This window comes from Anser brachyrhynchus (assembly GCF_964034855.1).
Source record: "Anser brachyrhynchus genome assembly, chromosome: 1".
In the NCBI taxonomy this organism is placed as follows: domain Eukaryota; kingdom Metazoa; phylum Chordata; class Aves; order Anseriformes; family Anatidae; genus Anser; species Anser brachyrhynchus.
In genome coordinates, this window is record NC_137694.1 from 210,485,056 (window position 1) to 210,510,478 (window position 25,423).

Sequence of the window (25,423 nt, forward strand, 5' to 3'; positions counted from 1 at the left end):
ACAGTCACTGATTATGTTCGGCCATTCTACCTTGAGATCAGAAACAGTGGCCAGAGCATCTTTCCTGTTGTTGCATTTCAAGCTATCAAAAAAAATAATTAAGAGACCAGCAAATTAATCAAAGAAGCCTCAAGAGTAACTGGCATTTATATGATATTAACCTAAAACAATACTCCGAAATAGGCTGTTGGGGTCATAATAGCTGTAATACTGAACACAAGTTTTGTGTTTAATGTTTTGCTGTTCATGCAAAGAACGTTATTTCAAATAAAAGCATGCACTAGAGAATATTCTTTAGGGAGCCATTTTTTCCCCCTCGAGTAAAAACAAAGGGAATATTAAAAGACACTACACTGAGGGATACAGGGTCTGGCTGGGAGGGAATTTTCTTCTTCACAGTCCATATGGTGCTGTCTTTTAGATCCGTGACTAAAACGGCATTGGTAACAGCAGTATTTCAGCTATTACTGAGCAGTGCTCACGCAGCATCAAGGCCACCTCTGTTTCCCACTCCACCCCTGCAGTTACTCACTGGGGGAGGCAGCAGCAGGTTGGGAGGGCGCAGCTGACCTGAAGTGACCAAAGGGAAGTTGTGTGCCACACAACATCACCCTCCCCTCCGAAATAAAAACTAGGGCTTAGTCTGTCCACAGCAGCTGTTGCTCAAGGACTGGCTGGGCATCAGTCTGTTGGTGGGAGGTGGTGAGTGACTACTTTTGCATCCCTTATGTGTTGTTTTCCACTCTCCCTCTTCTCTTCTTGCTTCCACTCAAGCTGTCTTCATCTCAACCCACGAGTTTTTCCTCACTCTTGCTCTTCTGCTAGATCTCATCAATTAGTCAGTCCAGAAGTGCCCGTTGGAATTATAACATCCATGATTTAAAAAGGCACCATATTTTTGTGGTTTTATTATTTGTGTGATAGAGGTTTCTTTTAAGCCACTTTTACTGTAAACTTCACAATACAGAAAACGCTGTTCACCTCTTTCTAAAGGCTACTAGTAAGAGACAAACCAAACTTTTTATCAATTCTCTAAATCTTGTAAGGTAAACTCTTCAAAATGAAGGGTTTTGACCATGTCATTCCTATGAGAATGAACTGAAACTGTAAAACACACAAATATTAAGACCTGCGTTCATTTAGCTGTATGTACAATCACACTGCTACTTTCTTGAATCAATTTCTGCACTGCAATTTAAAGCACCAAGTGCTAGCAGTATCATTTGGGAGGCTCAGTCAGCAATGGTTGCAAACTAAATAAACATTCAGCCAGTCAGGATTTAAAGCTCTGAAGTAAACTAACACAAATCTAGACGATAAGACTTTAAAGTTCACCCTTCAAATGTGTACATTTCCTTTCTTAGTATTCTATATTTATCTAGCTGTTTCATTTCTGTAAGTCAGAAGTAGAGAAGACCTGTTCCACATTACCTGCTGTCCCAAGTACTTTAAGCCATCTAGGTTGACCTTCCATTCGATCAAAAGCTGAAAGTGCTCCTTCTTGCCGCCCCAGATCCTCACAACGAAACACGAGACGGATGTATCAAGACGATCGGGCATTATTCCAAAGTCCAGACTCCTCCACGTTGGATTCTGGAGGTATTCAAAGGGGGATAAGAACAACTTCAGCTGAAAGCAGTCTTAACATCTAGGCACAATATCAGAATGTAGCAAAGCCCATGTCAAACACGGATTTTAAGAAAAAAAGACACCTAAACATCAGCCATTTCAGGGTTTACAAAGAGTCGAAACCAACAGCTGCTTCCTTATTTTGTTTTCAAGAGACAACTCCTATCTTAAATACTATATGCGGTAAAGTACTGCAGAAACTGTGAGCTCTGCTGCCTTCTATTACAAGACACTGAAGAATTACTTCATTAATTGAGTACAGCCAAATCAAGAACTTTTAAAGTAACATTATTTTCCACATTATAATTTAGCTTCTGAAAACCAGGGTATAGCTTTCATTGCAAAAGTTGAATTAAAACTCCGATCTATTCTCCCAATAATTAAGTTGGCATAATTTATCTACAGGTTTGTTCCCGTTCTCCTCCTCTTTGACTGATGCTGATGGCAATCCCCAAGTGATGCCACAAAGAGCTCCTCTTCGTTGTGAGAGATCAAGCTTGCATCTCAGCACAAAGTAGCATATGTTAAGCTGAACGACGAACTTCCTCCTATTTCACTAGAACTCAGATTTGCAAACACGAAGCACTCCAAGAGCTGCCTCACGTCTGATAACATTTAAATAAGGATTTACAGAATCTGTTGTAATTGGCTCAAGCCACAACCAAAACCGAGTCAATCCAACACTGATAGTAGCAAGAGCCAGTTAGTAATTTTTGCACTTCCACAGGCCTTAAACCACAAGGTGTCCAAATACAGAAATAGGAAATATATATATATTTTATATATATATATTTATATATATACACATACATATATACACATATACACACACATATCCCTCTCTTGCTTGATTTCCTGGTCTCAAAAATGTCATCTCCTCCAAAACAAAAGCAGTAGCAAAGCTAGCCAGTAAGTTTCACAGAAGGAATAAACTTAAGGAAGCTTCCCTAAGGAAAAGAGATGTTTGGTAGCCACTCAAACAAGAACACCAGGTCATTAATACCAGGCCCACAGGAGATGTATGGAATTTGCTCAGTGCTCCACCTTTTATATAGATTTTTGTCATCCTGATATGGAATAGGCAGAACTAAAAATCCGAAGGTCTCAAGAAATACAAGCTTGGGCAAGGAGCCTTGCAGATGCAGACAGCTTTTCCTCCATTCAGGAGGCTTTCGAAGCATTTATAGCCCAGTGTGCTATAACGGTGCAGTTCTACCTCGTTGATGCAGACATTAAAAAGACTTAGCAGGTTTTCAAACTGCCTTGCCCAACACTTGCAACATCCTACTCCCACAGAGACCTACCCCTTCTCAGTTGTAGTAAACTGTTCAGTTCTGGTCCTTCCACTGCTCTGAACTGGAGAATTTAGAAACTAAGATGTTTCCATACTCCAGTTTCTTAAAGCTATTAGCTCTGTAGAGAATATACATTTGTTTCTACGTGCAGGTAGATGTTCCTTACTGTTCACCTACATGACAAAAAAGATTTTCAAAGAATCTAGTGGTATATCCCACAGCACTGCCTGACTCTCCCTTTATTTGGGAGGATGTGCCTAGTGTTTCTGCTTCTACACCACGGCTGCTAAACTACACAACACTTCTAATGAATCTGTACACCCAGCAAATGGTATACAATCACCCTTGAATAAGCAAATTGCAGACATTTAAATAAAAGCAGCTGCTTCTGTTGCTAACACCAGAGAGAAGAGGAAGAAAAAAGATGAACTGTAAAAAGACCTTAGGCATGACACATTCAGTTTTCAGACACTGAAAGAATACTTCAGTGAGAGAAACACATTTACTGACACTAGTAAAAATTCAGCTAACGTTACTTTGCTTATTTGGCATTCTCAGCATTTAAAGTGTTGATATATTGTAAAGCTTAACCTCAACATTAATCAGTTTTCACATGAAAACGCACTGCCTTTTGAGTGTTTAGTCCCAAATGCAGAAGTACCAACAAGTCATTGTTCCACAGCTGTATAAAACATGCATTTCTGCTATACAGTCACTCACTCTATTCCTACCCTTGTGAAAAGAACCTGAAAAGGAGGAGGAGAATGTGATGCTCCTAACAGAAACAGAGTAAAAATACGCATTTAATGGTTACAGTACTCAGCAGAGAAACCTATACACTGCAGCAAACACAATTTCAAAAGGAGAGGCTTTCTTATATGAAAGTAACTTACCAGAGAATTCTTGATCACTTCACTCTTATAAAATTCTAAAGAAAAAAAAGTAAAAAATACCCTTAAATTAGTTTAAACACTGATACAAATCTTATTTGAAATTAAAAAAGCTAGAACAAGTAACACCAAAGAGAAATGCCAGTGGATCTAGGCCATCAGTAACATTCATAAGAAAGACTTTTAGTCAAAACCTTATTTGAATTTTAAACTACTCACTGACACTTACTTATTAAAAGTCGTTATTTAAATTTAAAAGTTTCATCTTTATACCCAAGATGATCCTGAGGAATTCCTGTGCCTTTGGTTTCTGGGGAAAAAAAACAACTGTTCCAGCACTTTACAACATTTGGTTGCCATTTGTGACTAGTTTGTTACGTGACATCTTCCTGGAAGAGTGCAGGAGGGATAAGCTTAATTGCACTCCTTTCCTGAAGAGCAAGGGTGACCTGTTCCGGATGGTTAGAAAGTGAACAGCCAAATCACCTCACAGAGGTACAAAGAACCCTATGTTTAAGTGGAAATAAGCAACTGCTGACACATGGACCTTGGCTCTCCCAGCCAAAAAGAGGTTAAAGTCTTTAGGTGGACAACTACAGGCTGACAACCACCCTTCAGATGCAGTAATCAATTACAGGTTTGACCAACCACCACAAGACAGTCCAAGCAGGAGGCTCACAAGTTACATATTCTGACAACAGCATCCTCAAAAAAGCAAGGTTCAACTGCTGGAAATAAAACTTAGAAGCAACAAAAGTCATTTGCAAAGCTCCAAGAATAGATCGTATCAAAAAAAGCATAAAAATATGTTTTTAATAACATCTCTCCATAACGAAGAGCGATAGGCTGGAACGGAAAGCAAAGCATTAGAGAAAAATGAAATCTAACACTCCGTTATCAAAAGCAGCACAGATGACTGGATGCTTCTTGTCACTGGCTGATAATGCTATTTTCGTAAAACTTCGATAGTAGCAAGTACTGGTGTATGCGCTGTAAAATATCTGGTACCCACAGAGCAGAACGCGCTCTCCCACACAAAGCAACTCTTGCTCCAAAAGCTTTTGCTTTTCTGTGCGCTTGGAAGTTCCTAAGTTCCTTAAACTCCAATTTTTGGCTGGGGGAAAGGAGGGCAACAAAAATAGGTTTATCTAAGAAGCTCTACCAAAGCTGCCATCTGTTTTGCTTCCTTGCCTACCTACCCTGTAAGATTTTATGAGGCTCAGGAAACTAAAGAGCTCTTTTCCACCGTTAGCGTAGATTAAGCAAATAATGGCAGCAGGTTATCAAGGCAAAAAAAAAAAAAAAGGACAGAAAATTAGTAGCATAAGAATTCAAACAGTAACTGGCAAAAAAGTTGGCAAGAAGCCTGGTTTACCTTTGTATATCTTGGTGTTATCACACAGGTGAAGAGTGAAGTACGTATCCAGGAGGCGATAACCATTCTTATTGATAATGTTACGCGCTGCAATATTCCTAAGATGACGAAGTCGACGCTGAAAGCGAGAAAAAACATTCTTAGTGTAAGATTATTTATTTTTAAGTATTTTAATGATTTCCAAAGCATTGTCGTCACAAAAACACCAGATGCTCCACTTTTTTTTTTTTGTTTTGGCAAAGAGTTAGTGCGAACATTAAGCATTCAGCAAAGCCATAATAAACTGTCTGGGCAAGCAACAACTATCCCCCATGAGCTCAGATTAAGCAATGCTGATATACAAAACAAGCTATTCTTCGTGTCCTGTACGTAACTTTTACACAACACATCCAAATCACCTCAACTAGTAATTACTCCCCATCCATACGTGACACTAGTAGCACTGAACAGCAGCAGTATCACCCAGGCGTTCTGCACATTTGAAACACTTTTTAAGTATTTCCAACACAAACTAGCAGATAAAGCCCCAACGTAATCCACCACCAAGTCCAGAGCCACATAAAATTGGCTGAACAAAGCTTCCTGAAGTCACAGCAATCCTGGAAACTGTTACAGCATCCTTAAATAAAAAACAAAGCACATCAGAAAGACGTATCCAGAAGTTCAGGGAAAAACCAAGGCACAGTCACACCCGAGATGTCTGTCAGCTTGGAGAAGTGAACCCTTCTCTTGGCTTCAATACAGTATGTCATTTCGAAAATTCTGGTCCACAAGTTCTTGACTTGAATGAACTAAAAATGTCACCAAAATCTTCACTTTTAGTGACCTCATCCAACTACAATACCACATTAGTTTGCTACAATACCGTATCTCGGGGGGTGGGAACACACATCACATTTCCTTCTCTCTTGGTACCAGAACAGCTCTCACAGATGTGACCAAAATCCTGAGCTTGACAGCACACCGAGCCCTTCACCTTCAAATATAGATCCTTACCAGGTTATCGTTCATTTTAACTACTTAAAGCAATTCTGTAGGGTACTCTAGTATTTCTGAAATCATTGCTTAGCTTTGCATCTTGTTTCAGCTTTGGAAACCTGTGCATGCATAGCACAGGCCCTCAGCAAGCTGCCACTTTGGCTACATGAAGCTCTCACCAAACCCTTCAGCGCGGTATTACAAAACCCTTCTCCCAAACCACCTTTCAAGCCTACCAATGTCTCTCTCCCCCACCTACCTCGGGGACGTGGACAAATGGCTCCCTGTCCTTTTGGGATGGCCACAAACCACCTACAAGCCTCAAACGACTGGTTTAGTACATCCTTTTACCACGTGCTTCCTTTCACAGCGTGCTTCTTTCCCCCCAAACCATGTTAATCTGCACGTCTGGACCCACCTTCAGAGAAACCCTCCTGCACCTGCCAAAAGAGGACTTGAAATGCTTGCAAAACCAAGAGACGGCAACTTGTCTGTCCGCAGTTTGTCCTGGGTTTTTAACAAGGGCTGAGAGGCCAGCATCAGGTTTGGAATCACAACGTGACAGCCGAGGGGGCTGTTATCACAGGAAGGAAAACTAACGTAGGAGGACTATTACATCTCTGTTCACATGACAGACCCACAGCCACTGGTGAATAAGCTCCAGCCTCATTTCTGCAAAGTCTATTTACGACTTAGACTGTAAAAACAGGGCCTGAGACAGGATGCCAAGAAACATCACAGCACCACTGCTTCCTAGTATATACATGTAGTATAAAATTTAAAAAAATAATAATCCTGCAAGCAGCTTAATTGCAAGACTACACAGTCTTTTGTGTTAGAAACTGGCATCAAGAATGTCAACTGGAAGAATAAGGTTCACTTAAAAATTATATGGACCCTGTACATTATTTCAGCTCTAACCTCAAAGCTGTGCAGTTCTCCTGCCCATTTCATAAGAGCAACTCTGATACCAAAGCACCCAAAGAGTGCAACTTTCTCTGGGTCCTTTTAGGATTGCAAGCTCATTGTGTGACTGGTTCAAGCAGTGTGTTACAACAAAGTTACCCTCAAGCGAAGTCAAACGAGTTTCTCCTCCTTTATTATATAGGATGGGGTTTCAAAAAAGCTCTCGGGCGTCATAACCTACGCTTGCGTCTTGAAGACCTCAGCCAAGTTCTTATCTCCGTGCTGTGCGACTCGGTTGCGCCCTTCAAAGTCTGGAACGTATCCTAAAATCTGAAGCCTCACTTCTTCCAAACCAGTTGGGAGAGCATAAATCTGGGGCTGAGAGACCACAAGGGCTCAGGTCTCAACCCAGGGCAGGTAACGAGTGTCTATTTCAACCTCCCACTCGGCCACCGCTCTCCTCCTCCCTTCTGTCCCATCGCTTGCCCATTAGCCTACCTGGCAGGGAACAAGTTTCCAATTGTACGGACAATTTCCCTGTTTATTTTCCTCAGATCATGACGAGACAGGGACTTGGATCCTGAAAATAGACTTCCCAGCTGCCACTACATCACTGATGCCACATCGGATTATTCAGATTCCCTCGGAGCTCTATGGAGGCAGCACTCGGAGCTAATTAACCTCTCCTGACCGAAGATAATTAGCTTTAGCCAGGAGACCATCAGCTACAGAGGCAAATCCATGAGACGAGTCAAACCGGCACTAAAACCCTTCACAGCCTTGCAGCTGCCCTGCGACAGTGACCTTTATTTCCAAGGTGTTTTCAAATCTCTGCTAAGTTTTACCTCCCGTGTGTCTCGTTTCATTTTTTGCTTGAGATGTTAGAAGATGCGCAACAAAACCTCGCTGTGCCACAGCTCAGCTATCGCTGGCACTGGGCAGCTCACAACTCACCTGCTGCCAGCCCCGGGGCTTGCTCGTGCTGTCCTCTGGGCTCCTACCAGCACTGGTGCACTAAGGGAACGTGAAAGCCACCCACCTCTCCCCTTTGCTGGGTTCCTTTCACCAGAGCAGCTCCTCAATAAGGTTCACGGGGCGGCTACGCCAGCAGCTGCGCTGATGACAGAGGGGACGGGGCAGCAAGGAGCAGCCAAACGCCGACGGGACCGCTTCGACGACACCGCCGGCTTCAGCTACACGTGGGGCTACAGCCTGGTGTTTCACAAACCAAGGAAAAAGCAGTTCACAGCCAGGCACTGTGAAGCACAGAAGCCAGTTTTTACAGAGATGTGACCTGTTGCACCTCACCCTGAATACAACAGGTGTAAATAATTCCTTTTTTATTGTCAAGTGAAACAGGAAAAAGTAGTCGTTTCTCATTAGATATACGTTTTAGCTATTTGTTCTGTTTACAAAAGTACCAAAAAAATCTTGGTCGCAACAAGGGATCGCTTACAGATGAGATGTTCTGCAACCATTCCAGAACAGCCCTTCCAAAAAGCCCAATTTAAAATCAAAACACCAGCACTAAAAATAAATGGATGCTTTGGCAACCTCCCGAGTCACAAAACTTGGAAGAGGCCAGCTGTGCCCACAAGCTGATTGCTCAGGATTTGCTTTCTTAAAATAAGATAAGCAAAATATGCAGATAAGGACAGATAATTCTCGCCACGAGCTCCTCAAACAGTTCACAGTCTATCAGCAACACAGCACCGAAGATCTCAGACACCACGCGAGGCATCTTAATAAGATCTCTTTCTGCAAAAATATTATTTTTCAGCAGAGCCCTGATTTAGCTAAGCTCTGACAGGCAGAAGTGACAGCATTAGAAAGGAAATTTAACTTCTCCAGCAGCTCTGGATTTGGCACGCGCAGCCTCGGTGACGGCGAGTCTGGATCCCTGCTCGGTGCGGTGGTAGAGCAGGTCTAACAGCTGATTTTAGGGTTTGTAACATGCAAGTTATTTTGATTGCCACAGTTGTCCTTGCCATTGAACTTCACAAGAAAGTTAATGAAGCAGTGAAATTGCACGGTAGGCCTTATTATCATTTGATTTAACTGCTAGTCGGAGTTGTAATTGAGCAGAAGCAGCTGCTACGTAGCATCTCTACATTCACAGAGCCACAGAAAGGTTTGGGGTTGGAAGGGACCCTAAAGCCCACCTAATTCCACCCCCTTACCATGAACAGGGACACGTCCCCCGACCTCAGGCTGTCCCCAGCCCCACCCAGCCTGGCCTTGGGCACCCCCAGCTCCTCTGGGCAGCCTGGGCCAGGGCCTCAGCGCCCTCAGAGGGAAGAATTTCTTCCCAACGCCTCCCCTGAGCCTCCCCCCTGCCAGGCTCCAGCCGGTGCCCCTCGTCCTGTCCCCCCAGCCCTGACAAAGAGTCCCTCCCCAGCTTCCCTGCCCCCCCTGCAGGCCCTGGCAGGCCGCTGGCAGCTCTCCCCGGGGCCTTCTCTTCCCCAGGCCCACCACCCCCAGCTCTCTCAGCCTGGCCCCACAGCAGAGCTGCTCCAGCCCCTGAGCATCGTGTCATCAGCAAACCTGCTGTGGGTGCACTCGATCCCGCTGTCCATGTCACCACCAAAGATGTTAAACGGCACCGGTCCCAATACCGACCCCTGAGGAGCACCACTCACCACTGGTCTCCAGTTTCTTTAACCTACACAAAAGAAATTAGTTCTTCCTCCTACCTTGAAAGTAAGTGAACACAAACCAGTAAGAAACTCATGATCCCTTAGAAAATAAAAGATACAGACCAGGATCTTTTACATTGTTAGAGGTAAACATAGCTGCATGCTTGTAGCTTGTGATATCCCAAAGATACATAGAGGGGCTGCTCAGGAAAGCTGTCAAAAAATCCCAAGAGCAGACCTGCCATCAGGTTTCACCTCTCCCCTTCGCTGAGCCACAGATGTGGCTTCCTACAGTTCAAAAGCAGCCTCCAGAGCTGCTACAAAGCGGGACTTTCCATGCACTTTTCCATCCTCTCAAAAGTCAGGGGTCTCTCTTTATTTAAGGAAAGCACTCCGTTTTCATCATTCTGAAGAACTATTATCAGCTGTTTAATGTATCTGCTGTTCCCATTCAGCGACCTTCCGGGAATCCTTCCAGATTTACCGCAGGCCATAAACAAGTCAGGCTGCTACAGAATAAAGCATTTTGACCAACATCCTCGTTAATACTCTGCTTTTTTACCAGATAATCCCACAATTCTTCAGCCTACCAAGTCTTCCGAGCTTTAAAGGCCTGAAAACACCCAGTCCTTTATTGCTTCACTTCCCTCCACACACAGATACCACGATCTTTAAGCACCTAAAAGACCACCCCAAACATCCAGCTGTTTGTCCCCCATCCCTCAGCGTTTTCTTGTGGGTTTGTGCCGTTTCATGGTGAGGGTCAGAGAACACAGCCAAGGTAAAATGAGCAAAAAAAGAGTTAGTTTTAAACTGGAGCAGGTTCCTCCAATTCAGCTCACCACAGATGTAACCACCACAAAAGCGGTGAACAGCGGGCGGGAGGAGAGGAAGGATAACTTTTTTTTTTTTAAAAATTCAGCAGCTTCAAGTGATCCAGACACCACGCTCTGCTTCCCTTTGGGCTTGAGGAGCTGAAACAATAAGGCTAATCCAACAAAAAGACAAGCGAATATGTCTAACAATCCAGTACCATGAACTAAATCCCTGCAGAAATGGGGGAGAAGGCAGCAGAGAAGAGGGACAGAGTCAAAAGACAGAGGGGCTGTGCGCTGCTGTAGCCTGAACTCAGCTGCTCACGGAGCAGTGACTACCTATAACCGCCTCAAGCATTCCTGGCATTTCATAATTATTTGTTCAAGGTCACACAATGGGTAGCAAAAACAAGAACGCAGAGTTCCGACTCCTGTCCTGTCCGCGCCACTTTATTATTCTCTCGCAAGAATCCAGCGACCCCAGAAGAAAACACAACTCTATCCGGGCTGGATGAGAATGCAGTCAGACAGTTTGCTATCTCTGCTGCTGACCTACCACGCCACCAGCCACGAACTGGGAAGCTCAGATGATAAATTTGAGCAACAGCAAAGCCCATTCTTCCTCACACGAAGCCTACCGTTTTTATTAGCACTGGGATGAGCTGCTGGGAAAAGGGGGAGGCTTTGCTGGTCTTTATCCCTCACCTCCCTCCTACTGCCCTCTCTCACATCGACTCTTTCAGCAAACCTGCTCACCAGTTCCTGCCCTTGCAGCAGGTTCCAGTCCTTGCAGCAACAGCTGCAAACTCCTCCAGATGTTAAAGGGATGTCAGCATCCTGCTGCACCCATGCTCCTGAGCAGGATTCACAAGTTGTTGGAACAGTCTGACTGTTAAGGGACCCAGTAAATGTGAACACATCGTCCTGAAGGAAGTTTAAATTTGGCCAGGAAGAATTTTTCCAATCCAGCCATGGGTTTATAAAAGACATCCTCAGGGCCCCTCCATCTTGATGCTATCAAATAATTCCCGGTGACACCCCACATAACCCAATATCACAGGCAAGGCATCGTACAAGCTCAATTTAGCCTCTCTTATTCAAGAAAGAGCCAGTAGATGGGGGAGGACGAGGGGGCACAACCTTGCCTTCCCACACAGTGTAAACACACAGGGGTGAAACGAGTGGGACAAGGCTGGAAACCATCCTGAACAAGCAAAGCCTAAACTTACAGAAATGACTTAAGGAGCACAGCGTTGCCAAAAGCAACTCAGCACTAGGGGTTCTCCCAGCGGCCTGCTTACCTGAAAAGCGATCCATTTTTCTCCAGAAGTTATATTATAAAAGACTTTCAACAGGGGCTACAGCTTCAGCACCAATTCTGCTTATTTAGCCACAAACAGGGTGCCCTACCTGTAAGAATTTTTAACTCAAACACCAAGACGTAGTCTTTGCCTTTAGACACTCTCTCCGGTTTTCAGACTGTTGCCTTTCTTTAAAAGAAATATTCCGTGAATTCTTTCCAGGCCAGGATCAAGCCTGACCTCTGCACAAGCTGCTACACATTCCCGTTTCCCCTGGCTTTCTTAAGAGTTTCCTAGCTCGCATGCTTGATGACCCGCAGTGACTCTGGAAGAATTTAAGCAAAATCCTTCCAGCTATTTTAGCATTAAACCAGGGTGCAAAGATTAGTTCGTAACAGAAATGTCACTGCAGCAAATCTCATTATTTCAAACTCAACAGAACTGAGCTTTTCAGATCAGCTGTGTGGGTCTGAACACTTGCGTGGCTCTCAGCAGTCATTTTTTTTGTTTCCTTTAAAGCACAAAAGCTTGAGTTATAAAAAGTTTATCAAAACATGAACTGTATTTAGCCAACATGAGCATTATTTGTCATCACAGCACCTTGATATTACAACATTCTGATTCCCCAGATTTTCACCATCTACCTGCTTTCACTTATGTGTACCAGTGTGAATATTGAGCAGCAGCCGTGTGACCTGAGCACTCGGCAGACAAATGGTAGACACGAATTCATACAGCATTCAATTTTAGATAAATTTTCAGCCTGCCTTAAATTTTCAGGCCTCCCAGAAGGGCTGGCCTAGCTTGCTGCAGTAGGCAAAGCCTTCAAGAGCAAAGCATTTCAGCTGCATGGCTACTTAAAACCCCTGCTTACGGTACTCGAGGAACAACAAGAAGTTGTCTTCTGATTTGCACACTTGCTGGGAAGATTTGCGGAGTTTCGCAATGAAACATTCACTTTCCACAGTTCATCTTCTGACAGCTCTGAGTCAAGAGAATCAAACACGACTTCGGGTCTATTTCAGAAGCAAAGCAGAAGCGTTTGCTATTCAGTTCTGTAGGCCAAACCATAAGGAATTTGGGGAATTCTATTTTAAATGTCATTCCGGGATGCACTTGGAGGCAGCGAGGCGCTCACACAACCATCATAGGTCAGCAAGCCATTTGCTGATCTCCCTGTAATTGCACCCCCTTCGTATCTCAGTCTCCTTGTGACAAACGATGGGATCCAACAGCGGTTTAGTAACTTCTTTGCCTTTTTAAACACTTAATTTCCTTCCGGCAACCGCCTTTTATACTTGTATGAGTAACACCCGAGGCCCGCACCAGTTCAAAGACACTGTAGGACTGTAGCTGCATTTTTCCTGTGAAGATACAACGCGCATACAGACAACTCTTCTCTCACATTCCTCAAGATGTGATGGAAGGAACGAGACGCGCTGGCTCTGTGCAGTGCTATTTACCTAAACTAAATAAGCACAAGACAAGACTACTTTCATCATGGGCTCAACATTTTCACAGCTGTTTAATTGTGGATTCTGGTTTACAGTTCCTTAAATGAAGGTGCTTCCTTTTTTTTTTTCTTTTTAAACCACTTACAGGCATCTGAAAGACTTTTGAAGGGTCTGAAACCCCTGAAACTCTCATTTGAGCGTGCTGAGACTCACTGGTTTCCACTCACCCACCTCTGCAACAGCTCCTCCTGTCCCTGCGCTGGGAAGCTCAACACGAGCGGTCAGCACATTAAAGATGCTGTCCAAAAGAGTCTTCCCCTGCTGATTCACGGAGAACACAAAGGAGGAAGGATAAGGAAATAAGGCTCTGTATTTGACACGGCATATGTAGACACAGATGGAGAAAAATTGTTCTTGGAAAGCAAAGGAGCCCTTCACGATCTCAGCAAAACATGGCAGTCTGTGGCACAACCTACGCCTCTAATGGCAATTAAAACAGCAACGGCAGTATCAGAAAACAATCAGGGGAGCTAACTGCAGAATGGCTACGTATTACTTTTCAAAGAAACTAAGCCCTCTGGTCCTTTCTCCCCTGCATCCTCTCTCCCAGAGAGGACTACAAAGACCTTTCCTCACTATTTAATGACTTTACCCTGGGGAGCACCTCAGAAACCAAGTTCTACCTCAGAGCGAGGGGGTGAGCAGCCAGCGGCCATGCAGGAGAAAGAAGCTTCCTTTTTGTACACCATTATCTCACGCAGAAAATCCACGTCACTTTCCTAGAGCTCAGAACCAAGGAGACAACCAAGTACAAGACGGAAACGCAGTGCAGGCTCACTGTTCACACTCTTCATGGGTCCTCTGCATCTTCATCCTTCTTCCCACGTCCCAAATCAATCCGTGCTCGTCGCTGCAGAAAGAGCCTCTTATTTAAAAGGTGAGGTAGGGACAGGGACAGAAGGCATGGCTGTTCAGCCTCAGGATACAAAGAGGATGGTTAGGTGCGACAAAAAACACACAACTCACTTAAATGTAACGTTAACGGGAAGGATTCGATACCAAAATCCTAAGGCCACGCGGAGGCTTAGGCAAATCAAGCTCCGTCTCTGTATTATTTCAACAGCTGTGTTTGGTTGTGGTCACCACAACAGCAACAGCCCAAGCAAGCTGGCAAACAACCCAACTCCAAAGAGCAAGAACTCCCGGTGTGCAAGAAAACATTGCTCTGAACTGAGGCTGAGAAATCCTACAGGCACTGACCCCACTGGCCAGACAAAGTCCCTCTTGCTAGGTGCTTATTTAAGGTACAAATAACAAGGGATTACACGCATACAATACTCCCATCTTAAACAAATACCTTTAAGCAGCAGCTAAAAAGACCGCTGCTCCTTATTGGAGTTTGCCTAAATAAATATTTACTCCGTCGCAAGAGGAGAAACCAAACCCAGAACTGCTTCTTTGATGCAAGAAGGGAACCCTACCACGGGGTAGCAGAGAGAAGAGGCACAAGCCTCACCTCCCTAACGATGCTCTGTAATAGTTTGGAGAAATCTCAAGCCTTTAACCTCACCTCAGGCAGCACAGCATTCGCCCACGGGAGCTGCGGGAACGAGCCGGGTATTCCAGAGGAGAACACGATGCTCAGGATGACCCAAAAATTACACACTGCCTGATGGAGTCGAGCATCAACAAAACCAAAGCAAAGGCCTGTCTGACCCTAAAGAACCGCCTAATTTCAGGCATGCAACACGTTACACAAGGAACAGCACGTGCTGATTAATAATAACCTGAAGCTTATTAATGTTTATGATCTTAGAGGATGACAAACCGAGGGCAGAGCAGTAAGCCTCTCTTTATAAATATGGAGTGAGTCTTTATCAACTATCAAGACCTTTCCTTCACCCAGTTAAGAATATTTTCTGACAGCTCCCCCCCTCCATATCTCCTAAATAAAGCATCAAATCTGATTTACTACAGCTGACAGAGCAGTCTCCTACAGATCATATTTAGAGATCAGTCTACAAAACACACTCGCATTCCTAAGGGGGGGAAAAAAGTACATTATACAAAGCAAAAAATCTAACCCCAGATTAACAGGCAGACCTACCCCAGATTAACCACAACTTTAGGGCTACAGTTCCAGTTTCACAGTAGCTACTTCCTCCTAACTGGCATCTGTCTCTGCCAAGTGCTAGACCTTGATGCAGCTGGAGAAAGCAGCGTGTGTGATCACTAGGTCAGCGCTCCCACGTTGGTGTTTTACTGGAGGGTTTCTTCCCTCCCCGCTCCACGTTTGAAGACCACGTGTGTCAGAGAGAAGTGAAAGCAGCATTCAAATGCACCACTTTCCATCTGCCTTTCAGATTTCCCCCAGTACACTTCGTAGGAAAGAGGAAGTCAAATATTTAAGAGTCAGATTTGTTTTCGTATTACTCACTGGAATATGTAACAATAGCTACATAAAGCAGCCTCCAGAAGAGATGCTTTTTGCATACTGTTTTCGCTGCAGAGCTGGTACGTGTGCAGCCACAGGCCCAAAGAGCAGGTTTCTTCACTTCTCCCACACACAACGCCTCGCAAACTCAGCTGCCAACACCTTCAATCACCCGTCTATGCCACGGTGCCCACATTATTTATGAGCTGCGTGCATCTTTAAAGAAAGTAATTTGGAAATTTTCAGCTCGTTCTAATTTACCTCATGTTGCTTTACCTCAACTCGCTTTGATCGCTTCAAGTATCAAAAGCATGTACGTACCTGAGGTATTTAATTACCCTGGATCGTCGCTTCCGACTGCTAAAAATAAGCTGGGATTTACTATCAAAAGCCAGAAATGCTTTCAGTCAAGACCTACTTGTGTTCCTGGAAAGTTCTTTCCACCTCTTCCTTTACAGTTCACTTTGCTTGTGACTTCCATTCCCTTGTGTCCTGGCTTCACACAGCTCAGTAACACGTTTCTGAGGTATTTACGTCAAGCTCACCCAACTGCTAGAGACTCCAAAAGCTCCAAGACTCCTCGATGTTTAGCATACATTACTCAAATGTAGCTCAACGGGAAGTTTCTTGTACAACTACCCACTTCTTTACAGTAAGAACCACGAAGAAAGAATATAAACCCCAAAAGAACCTTCACAGTCCAAGTTCAATCCCTTTCCATCCCAGGCAAGTTATGGAAGAGAAATCTTACGGTGTGGTTTCACACTCGAAGATTTCTGGGGGACTTCCTTCCTACCACTAGGTATTTGCTACAGAGCCTTGTTTGGCTGACTGAAGTTTTTCGATTCCTCAATCTGGTTTTCATCTTCGGTAGTCAAAGCAAGGGACTTTTCCCTGCCAAGAATGTTTAGGACAGGGATAACCAATTGCTTGAGCAATGCTGGGATAATAGAAAATACAACCTGGCCACACGATGGTTTTACCCAACTACTGGAAATACCCAACATGCCTTCCGTGAAACTGGCCCACATCTAGTCTGACAAGTCCTTATCAGCACTGGGTATAAACAAAGGTGATGCTCTGCGCTTTGCTGGAGCTCAGAGAGCAAGTGAGCCATGCGAGGCTCCACAAGGAACCAGTCCAGGCCCCATCTCTACCCTCTGCCCATGCAATGCGAGCTAGGCTGCTCCCAGAGTTAAGCTGGTACTGAAGCCACCAGAGTTATATTTACCAAGCACTGCTCTTGGACTCTTAAAAAAAACATCAAATTCCAACTGGTTCTTTATGAATCCCAGTCTGAAAGTGAGTGAAGGCTACAGAACGTCCCTGTGAAGTTTCACTAAACGTTTGCTCTGCCTGAACACCTGCTTCTGACCTTTGGGGCTGAAAACTCTTTGCTGCTCCATTGCACAGAAACTTTCATCGCCTGACAGAAGATGGCTACGACCTAAAAGGCACAGAAGATGCTGGGTCACCCGATTTTGCCCTGACAACGTTCATGGCTACGCGCAGTGACACAGCTCACCCTTTCCCTTCTTACCACCGCGTCCACGTTCACTGCAGCACTTCCAGCTCCCCCAAACCCACCCTCCTGTGCAACACATCCAAAGCGTTTGAGTCACTCACCTTTGAAACCCACCTAGGACATAAGCACAACAGGGCACACTGAAACACAGTTTTCCAGCACTAAGCTGGAATTAAAAACTCTGTCAGAAGAAAATTAACTCAGAATACAGCTCCTAGTGCATCCCTTAGTATCTACAACAGCTGGCTTTTTTTCCCTGTCCATTACCCAGAGAGCAGAACTCTTTTCTGCAAGAAGTTATCAATAATAGGGGTCCAAGAGCTGAACAACTCGCTGGGAAAGAAGCAGATCTCGCTACTAGAGATGGAAGCGCTACTTGGTCCCATTACAGGTACAAAATGCCTTATGTACAGTCTAAGCATCACATGTCATTTTCTCCAATAATTTGGAAGTAATTCACAGATGATTTCCAGAAGAAAGCCTCTTATGGCTGCTCAGTCAGACCTGGGAACTTCACGACAGGAGCAGCCCAAACTTTTTACCTCGTAGCTGGCTGATAGTCAAGCAGCTGATGAGTTTTTTCTTTTTTTTTCCCCCTTGCGGCTGGTGCAGAGTGAAACTGCTCGGGGATGAGCTGTGAAGCATCACTTCAGAAGTGACGTTTCATCCCAGGCAGAGAGGCAGTAAGCTGCTGCACGTCTGACTTGGCGCTCACCTGTTACCCTGAAATCCACACTGGCTTTTGTTTGCCTCCCCCCATCGTAATTCACCTTGTTCACAATAAAGTAGCGAAGCTGGAATCAATAGCAAAAGTTTATCGGTTTCAGCATGAAGGAGAAATTTAAGTGCTGGAAGCACTGGTGCTGAAGTCCACGCAGACCGCTCTAGCAAGCTCCTGCCGCTAGCCAGCCACACATGGTATCTGTTTTGGTCAGCAATTAACACAGTAACATCCAACAGATCATTTGACTGCAGCGTGACCGGCCACTCTACGATAAAGACTGCATTTTTTGTCCAAGTTCTTCCACCTAGATTGTAAATCCGAAAGGTCTGAGTCCCCCCCATTCCTTTGAACTGCTTATAAAGACAGGACTGAAAAGTTTCTTCTAAGCTTTTACAAACACGTAAGGAGTTATCACGATGCTCCTGGCTTTCTTGCATCAAGCAGCCAGGAAGAGATAACGCTAAAGAATTTCTGCTTTCAAGTGCAGTTGTTTCAAGACTCTTTTTCAGTTGCTAGACTCGCTCTTCCAGGAGGAGAAAAAAAGAGGACATCGTGGAACAATTAAGGACACAAATTGGAATTATGCTTAACCAGATGCATTTCTTTACAGCTCCACCATCTATTTCCCCCATTTAAAAGGTAGAAAAAAGCAAAATGCACTCTTAAGCCAGGTCATCCTGCCTCTAATCAACGTGAATTTCACGGGTAATATTAAATCTAAACTGAAATCACACCCTCGGTCATTAAAAGCACTCACCTCAAGTTCACAAGTTTGAGAATTTACTCTTTAGAGAGATTTATAACCATGACCTCGACCACCTCACATTCATCCCTATACTCCAAAAATGCAGCACCAGGTGTTCTGCAGAAAGCTGCCTACTGAAACAAATCGCTGGGTCACGTTCCGTGCTAGCAGGTAGCAAACATTACCTTGCGTTACGCAGCACCCGCTCGGATCAGACACATTTTTTACATTATTCAGGTGGAGCACTAAACTGCAGTGACTTTTCCACTCGATTTCTCGTTTCTGCAGTAAAACACCTGCAGGGAGACAGCCCCTTGAAGGTATTTTGCAGTTCAGTAAGAGACTTCTAAGCTCAGGTAACAAATCATCCTCTTTCGCTGTATTATCTGCATATGAGATGGCAGCTTCAGAGCTTCTTGATTCAATGGCAAGCCCTGGTACAAAACACAGACACACAGGCAGAGCACACAGCAAAACAACACTTCAGACTGTTGCAGGCTTCTGCTTGCTACAATTAACATCTCTGCAGCATCTCCACGAGCATCCTACAGAACTCAAACTAACTATTTACTTGACTGGAACAGCCTCTAATTGATGATTCAGTTTCTGTTCCTACAAACTCCTACAAAAGTTTCTACTCCCAGAGGAGGAAAAAAAAAAATAAAAGGATTGTTTTGGTCTCACTTTCACAAATGAATTCCAGTGACTAATACTAAGGCTTCTCCCTGCAGCGTTCACTCGGTTCTTGCACAAGCCTGGGAAAGAATAAAACCAGAAATTTAGCAGGCAGAAGGCAGTACTTGATCCCCTGAACGACGCTCAGCACCCTGTAAAGTTCATCCAAAAGAGAGCTTGTGTTTATCTTCGTTAACACGGAACAGGCCCGCGTTTTAGAGTAAGCAGTTGCTCTCAAATCATGGTCAGTACTCGTGCTGCTCCTGCGGCCGAGCCATCTCCATCCTTCCTCTGCCCCTGTGTGAAGGCCTGGTAAATCGGTCTCACCCCAGGAGCGGTTACGGCCTCATTTCCAGCCGCCACCTATCGATTTTTTTCCTCTAGCAATGCTTCGTTTTCACACCTGGAAGCACCCAGCTGAAGCAGCTCAGACCACGCGCCGCCAACGGCGCAGGGGCAGCGAACCAAAACTTCCAGGGCGCGCTTCCCTAGCACAGAATTTCTGAAGAAAAGCAAAGGCATGCTAAGTCACTATCCCCCCCCCCCTCCAGCACCGCTGTCGAAGCTGACTGGAACCAAAAGGCACAGCACGGAGGAGGGGAAAGGGCACAGGCCGATACAGATTGCTAAACCCTCGAGCAGAGCCTAGGCTACCTCACTTAACCTCGCCTCCTAACGCTGTCCGAAATTAAAGCGCTCGGCTCAGTGGGACGGCTGCCCAGGAAACCCAAAGCCGAGGATCAGCAAACAGGAAAAACAGAGTTAGGCGAAGGAAGGATGTGCTGGGGAGGGGACTTCTCACTCCTCTCCAGAATACGCCCCGCAGTCAGCCCTCCCACCCCTCCCTTCACCTCGAGGCACCCCGGCACCTAAGGGAGAATCCCATTTTCACCTCAAGGGATCCCCACACCCCAGAGAGACCCCTCTTTACCTCAAGGGACCCCCACGCCTAATGGGGACCCCTTTTACCTCAAGGGACCTCCACGTCCCAAGACGCCCCCACAACTCAGGGGAACCCCCTTCACCCCGAGACACCCCCACACCCCAGGGAGCCCCCCCTTTACCTCAAGAAACCCCCACACCTTAGGGGAGCCCCTCTTCACCTCAGGGAACCCCCCCTTCACCTCAAGAGACCCCCACATCCCAGGAGAACGCCCCCCTTCACCTCAGAGCTCCCCCATGCCCCATGGAGCCCCCTCTTCACCTAAACACACCCCCAAATCCCAGGGAACCCCCCATTTCACCTCAAAACACCCCACACCTCAGGAGAGCCCCCCTTTCACCTCAGGAGAACCCCTTCCTTCACCTCAGGGCTCCCTCACATGCCATGGACCCCTGCCTTCACCTCAAGAGACCCCCCCAAACCCCAGGGACCCCCCCCTTTTCACCTCAAGTCACCCCCGTAACCCATGGAGCTCCCTCTTCACCTCAACACACCCCCAACTCCCAGGAGCCCCCCATTTCACCTCAAAACACCCTCACACCTCAGGGAACACCCCCCTCCACCTCAACAGACCCCCAAATCCCAGGGACTTCCCTGTTTTCACCTCAGAGCACCCCAGACCTCAGGAGAGCCCCCCTTTCACCTCAGGGAGCCCCCCAAATCCCAGGAACCCCCCTATTTCACCTCAAAACACCCCCACACCTCAGGGGAGCTTTTTTTTCACCTCAGGAAACCCCCTTTCACCTCAGGGGAGCCCCCAAACCCAAGGGACTCCCCCCTTTCACCTCAGGAAACCCCCCCTTCACCTCAACACACCCCCAAACCCCAGGGACCCCCCCCCCCCCATTTCACCTCAGAACACCCCACACCTCAGAAGAGCCCCCTCTTCACCTCTGGAAACCCCCCTCTCACCTCAGGGAAGCCCCCAAACCCCAGGGACTCCTCCCTTTCACCTCAGGGGGCCCCAATTTTTACCTCAGAGCACCCCCCCTTCACCTCAGAGCACCCCCACCCCTCACGGATCCCCCCCCTTCGCGCCTCCCCCCGGCCCGTCCCGGCCGTACCTGCTGCGAGGGCAGCTCCACATGCAAGGCCCGGCTGGCGGAGCCCGGGGGCAGGGCGGCGGGGCCGGCGGCCGAGCTCATCCTGGGTGCGGCGGGGCAGCGGCCGGCCGCCGGCTGCGCATGGACCCGGCGGGCCGCCCCCGAGCCGCCCCCCCCCGCGCCGCCGCCGGGCACTAAGGGGTTAATGGCGGCGGCGGCACCGATCCGCGCCGCTCGCTACGGAGCCATATTACCGCAGTGCCGGGGGGCGGGGCGAGGGGCGGGGCTTCGCGAGCCGCGCGCCCGCTCATTGGTCGGCGCTTCACGGAGGCGGGAGGACGGGCGGGTTGTTGAGGTGCTATAGGTTGAGGGCTGTGTCAATCTGCTCCGCGCTCCGGCCGCCTCTGTCAAACCGTTGGAAAAGGGAGCCCGGAGCTGATTGGCGCGCTGGCTTCCGGAAGGCGGGACGACGCCGGCAGGAGCAGCTGGGGATTGGAGGAGCCGTGGTTTTGATTGACGCCGCTCGGCCCTCCGCGTCACGTGGTGGTGGGGAGCTGTTTATATCACGTGGGGGGACGAAAATATTTTGCTCGGGGGGCGGGGGCGGGAAGGGAGGGGGGAGATGTCGCCATGGCAACGGGGAGAGGCCTGGGCCTGCTGAGGGGCGGACGGGCCCGGCGTCCCCACAGGGCGGGTGCTGAGTCCCAAAGGGCACGGTCCCTTGGCTCCACCAGTAATCCACCTCATATCCCACCACTTCACCCAGTATCCCAGCAAAATGCCCTGTATCCCACCAGCCTGCCCCATGTACGCACCAACCATGTCATGCCAACGTGCCCCACATGATGCTAGCCCACCCCAAGCTGTCCCACAACATGCCATCCCACCCCACATCGTATCTACCTGCCCTTCATCTCGCCAGCCTGCCCCACATCGTCCTGCCCAGCCCAACAGCTGGCTGATCCACCCCACGGGATGCCAACACGCCGCATGTCATTCCAGTGCTCACACCAGTCTGCCCTACATGCACACCAGCCCACCCCATGTTGTGCCAATCTGTCCCATATGACACCAACATACCCCACATGTACTCTGAACATCACAGCAAGATGCACCACAACGCGCCAAGCTGCCCTACATCACACTAACCGACCCAACAGTTGGCCAACCCACACTAATCAACCCAACTGTTGGCCAACCCACCCCACATCACGCCAGCTCACCCCATAACATGCCACCCCACCCCACATCACATCAACCCACCCCACACCATGCCAAACCACCCCACATCACATCAACCCATCCCACACCGTGCCAAACCACCCCACATCACATTGACCCAACCCACAACACACCAACCCACCCCACATTGACCCACCCCACCTCACACCAACCCACCCCACATCAGGTCAACGTTGACACCAACACGCGAAAGCCTGACACAGCCCTCTCCATGCTGCCCATCTCCATCCCATCCCACTTGGGCAACCTCCATCCCTGACAGGACGACCATCCCCACCACCCCCATACCACGTCCACATACCATGCAGCACTGGGAGCGCCAGTCCTGTCCCCGCGTCCCACTGGGGCCACTGGTCCCCACAGCGCCCTGCAGAGCTGGGAACGCCTTCCCAGCGTAGGCAGCCGCGCTGGAAATGCTCGTCCCCATCGCTGCAGGGACGGGACCCCGGGCTGGCTGCAGCAAACCAGCTGTCATCGCAGCACTCCACCAGGAACGCCTGTCCTGCCGCCCCAGCAGCAGCACTGGAAATGCCTGTTCCCACCAGGCTGGGAGGCTCTGGAAGGGCTGAGCACAGCGTGCAGCGCTGGAAACTCCTGTCCTCTCCTCCACGCGGCCCCGTGCGGCCTCCAGCCACGGTTCTTGGTGCGGACATCCTCACCAGGAAGACCTCCGGTGGAAGGCCACCACGTCTTCATGCACCTCCACCGTTCGTGGTCGTGCAATATTCATGCCGTGTTGATGTAGTTGTACCAATATTGTCTTTAGCATGCATTTCAGTCTTGGATAGTTTGTGGAGAACATATTAAAAATAATTTTAAAAAGGAAAAATAGAGTGGAAAGTCAAGTTTTCTGGAGCTGGATGGCCGTCCTTGCAGAAGTCATGCTCTTTCATCCTCCACCCTCCTTTCCCCAAAATACTTCTTAGGACTGAAAAATAAAGCTGACAGACTGTCCCTTGATTAGTGTGGGTGGTTTCACCACACAGTGACATGTGAGTGGGGACTTTTTTCAAAACTTTAACTGAATCGGGTGATTCTGTGTGGGGGTGCCCAATAAATTTGATACCTCGAGCTTAAGTTTCAGACATTGTGAGCCTGGAGTTGTGTTTGAATTCTGGATGCTGCCGTCTCTGATTAGAAGAATTATTTCCAAACAGTGCTGTATTTTTGGAAAATCTTCTGGCAACTGGTGAAATTTCTTTTTTTTCCTTCTTGTGAAAAAAAATAACTTGCTGTTTCAGTATGTGGTATAGTAAAGTGCATTACTTTCAAGCGTTCTGACTCCTAAGCCATGTTCTCAAGCTGGAGGTTTAAACATAGTAATTTTGGACCTGTTGTATCAGTTTTATTCACCTACTGGTTTCTGGTTCATTACAATGTGCGTGCTCCTTGCTTTTGAACTCTATCTTCATGCTGGAATATTGAAACTTGCTTTCTAGAATGAAATCTCGTTTGGTTTTGTTTTGTTTTTCAGTCTTTATTCCAGAAGTGTGAAAAACATTTGGAACAACAAAATTTTCCGTAAAATCCAGAGACTTAGTAATGCTTTATGACTTAGAAATTCTTTAGATATGCTTCCTCCAGCAAAACTAACCCAGCTCAGAATTATGTGTAATATCTGAGAAGATCGGAGTTGTAGGAATAGATCTATTTCTGAGATAAAACACTAAAATGGTTTATAGAAACAGCATGAACATGCCACTTCTTGTTTGCCAAAAACATCAGAGGATTTAAAAAAAACAGTGAATCCTGAGATGATAGGTGTCATAAGCTGGAGTTATTCAGGGTTTAGTTAATACAGACGCGAACAATTGGACTCGCAGCAGAAATTCAATGCCTCGCTGCACAAACCCAACCGCTGTGACACTCCTGCAGGTTACAGAGAAACACTAAACAATGAAACACCACCACTGCAAAAAAAAAAAAATTAATAGTGTGGTAGGATATAAGCAACTTCAAGTGCTTTCTGTCCTCAGTAAACTAATACACTGTGACCAATTTATGCTGATTTCATGAATTCAAAGTCCATGCTACACTACAGTAGGCATTACCTGCAGAAAGACTCCCATGCTGTGGAGCAATAGCAGGGCTTTCCTATTTTTATTCAGTTCAATGAATTTCTCATTGAAAATTCTCTGAATTCTCTTCCTTTGAAATACAGATTTTGTTTAGCAAAGTAACATGACTTACTTCAACATAGCAACTCTCATGACCTGTATATGAAGATTGCATTTAATTTGCTGCTTAACATACACTGAGAGATCTAACCCTTAATTCAGGTACTAAAGAGCAAAATTTCCCCCAGAGGAAAATTCAGACATAAGCCTAAGTCAGCAAAGCCCATGTTAATTTATTAATCATTTCATAGCAGTGGAACTGATATAACTCAAAAAAAAAAAAATACGCTTCCTGCAGATTTCCAGCTCATGCTAGTTAAGATTTTGGCCTCATATTGCAAATCTCACACTTTATATTCATTTATTTGTTATTATTATCCTGTCCTATTGTGACAAGGACCTGTTCACAAGGACATTACAAAAAAGGTAATTATACATGATACCATACCCACAGCAGTACTGAGGTCTTTTTAGGGAATACCAGGGCTAAGGTTTTCATTTTACATTTGATTTCCATCAGCTTTGACAGGTTAAGTCCAGCCCTTGCCTAGTTCACATCACCATTCAACATGATAAAGAACCTAATCTGGAAATCCGGAGACACTTAATAACCTGGATAAGATCTGAGTGCAAACAAAATAATCATCCCTTTTGGGCTTAAAATAATTGGTTTGCTAATTAATAAGGCTTGGCGGA

At 46.4% G+C, this 25,423-nt stretch overlaps 1 protein-coding gene across 1 annotated transcript in view; it reads right to left on the bottom strand.

Annotated features, from left to right (window-relative positions):
• Positions 1-21,643, bottom strand: part of UVRAG (UV radiation resistance associated) — a 93,963-nt gene extending 72,320 nt beyond the window's left edge. Inside the window, exons 1-4 of the mRNA XM_080599566.1 lie at positions 21,390-21,643; positions 5,190-5,307; positions 3,818-3,852; positions 1,432-1,593 (exon numbers count right to left, since the gene is read on the bottom strand). Coding sequence (XP_080455692.1) covers positions 1,432-1,593; positions 3,818-3,852; positions 5,190-5,307; positions 21,390-21,470 — 396 coding nt within the window. The 5' untranslated portion in view covers positions 21,471-21,643. The remainder of the gene's footprint in view (positions 1-1,431; positions 1,594-3,817; positions 3,853-5,189; positions 5,308-21,389) is intronic.
• Positions 21,644-25,423: the final 3,780 nt, after the last annotated feature.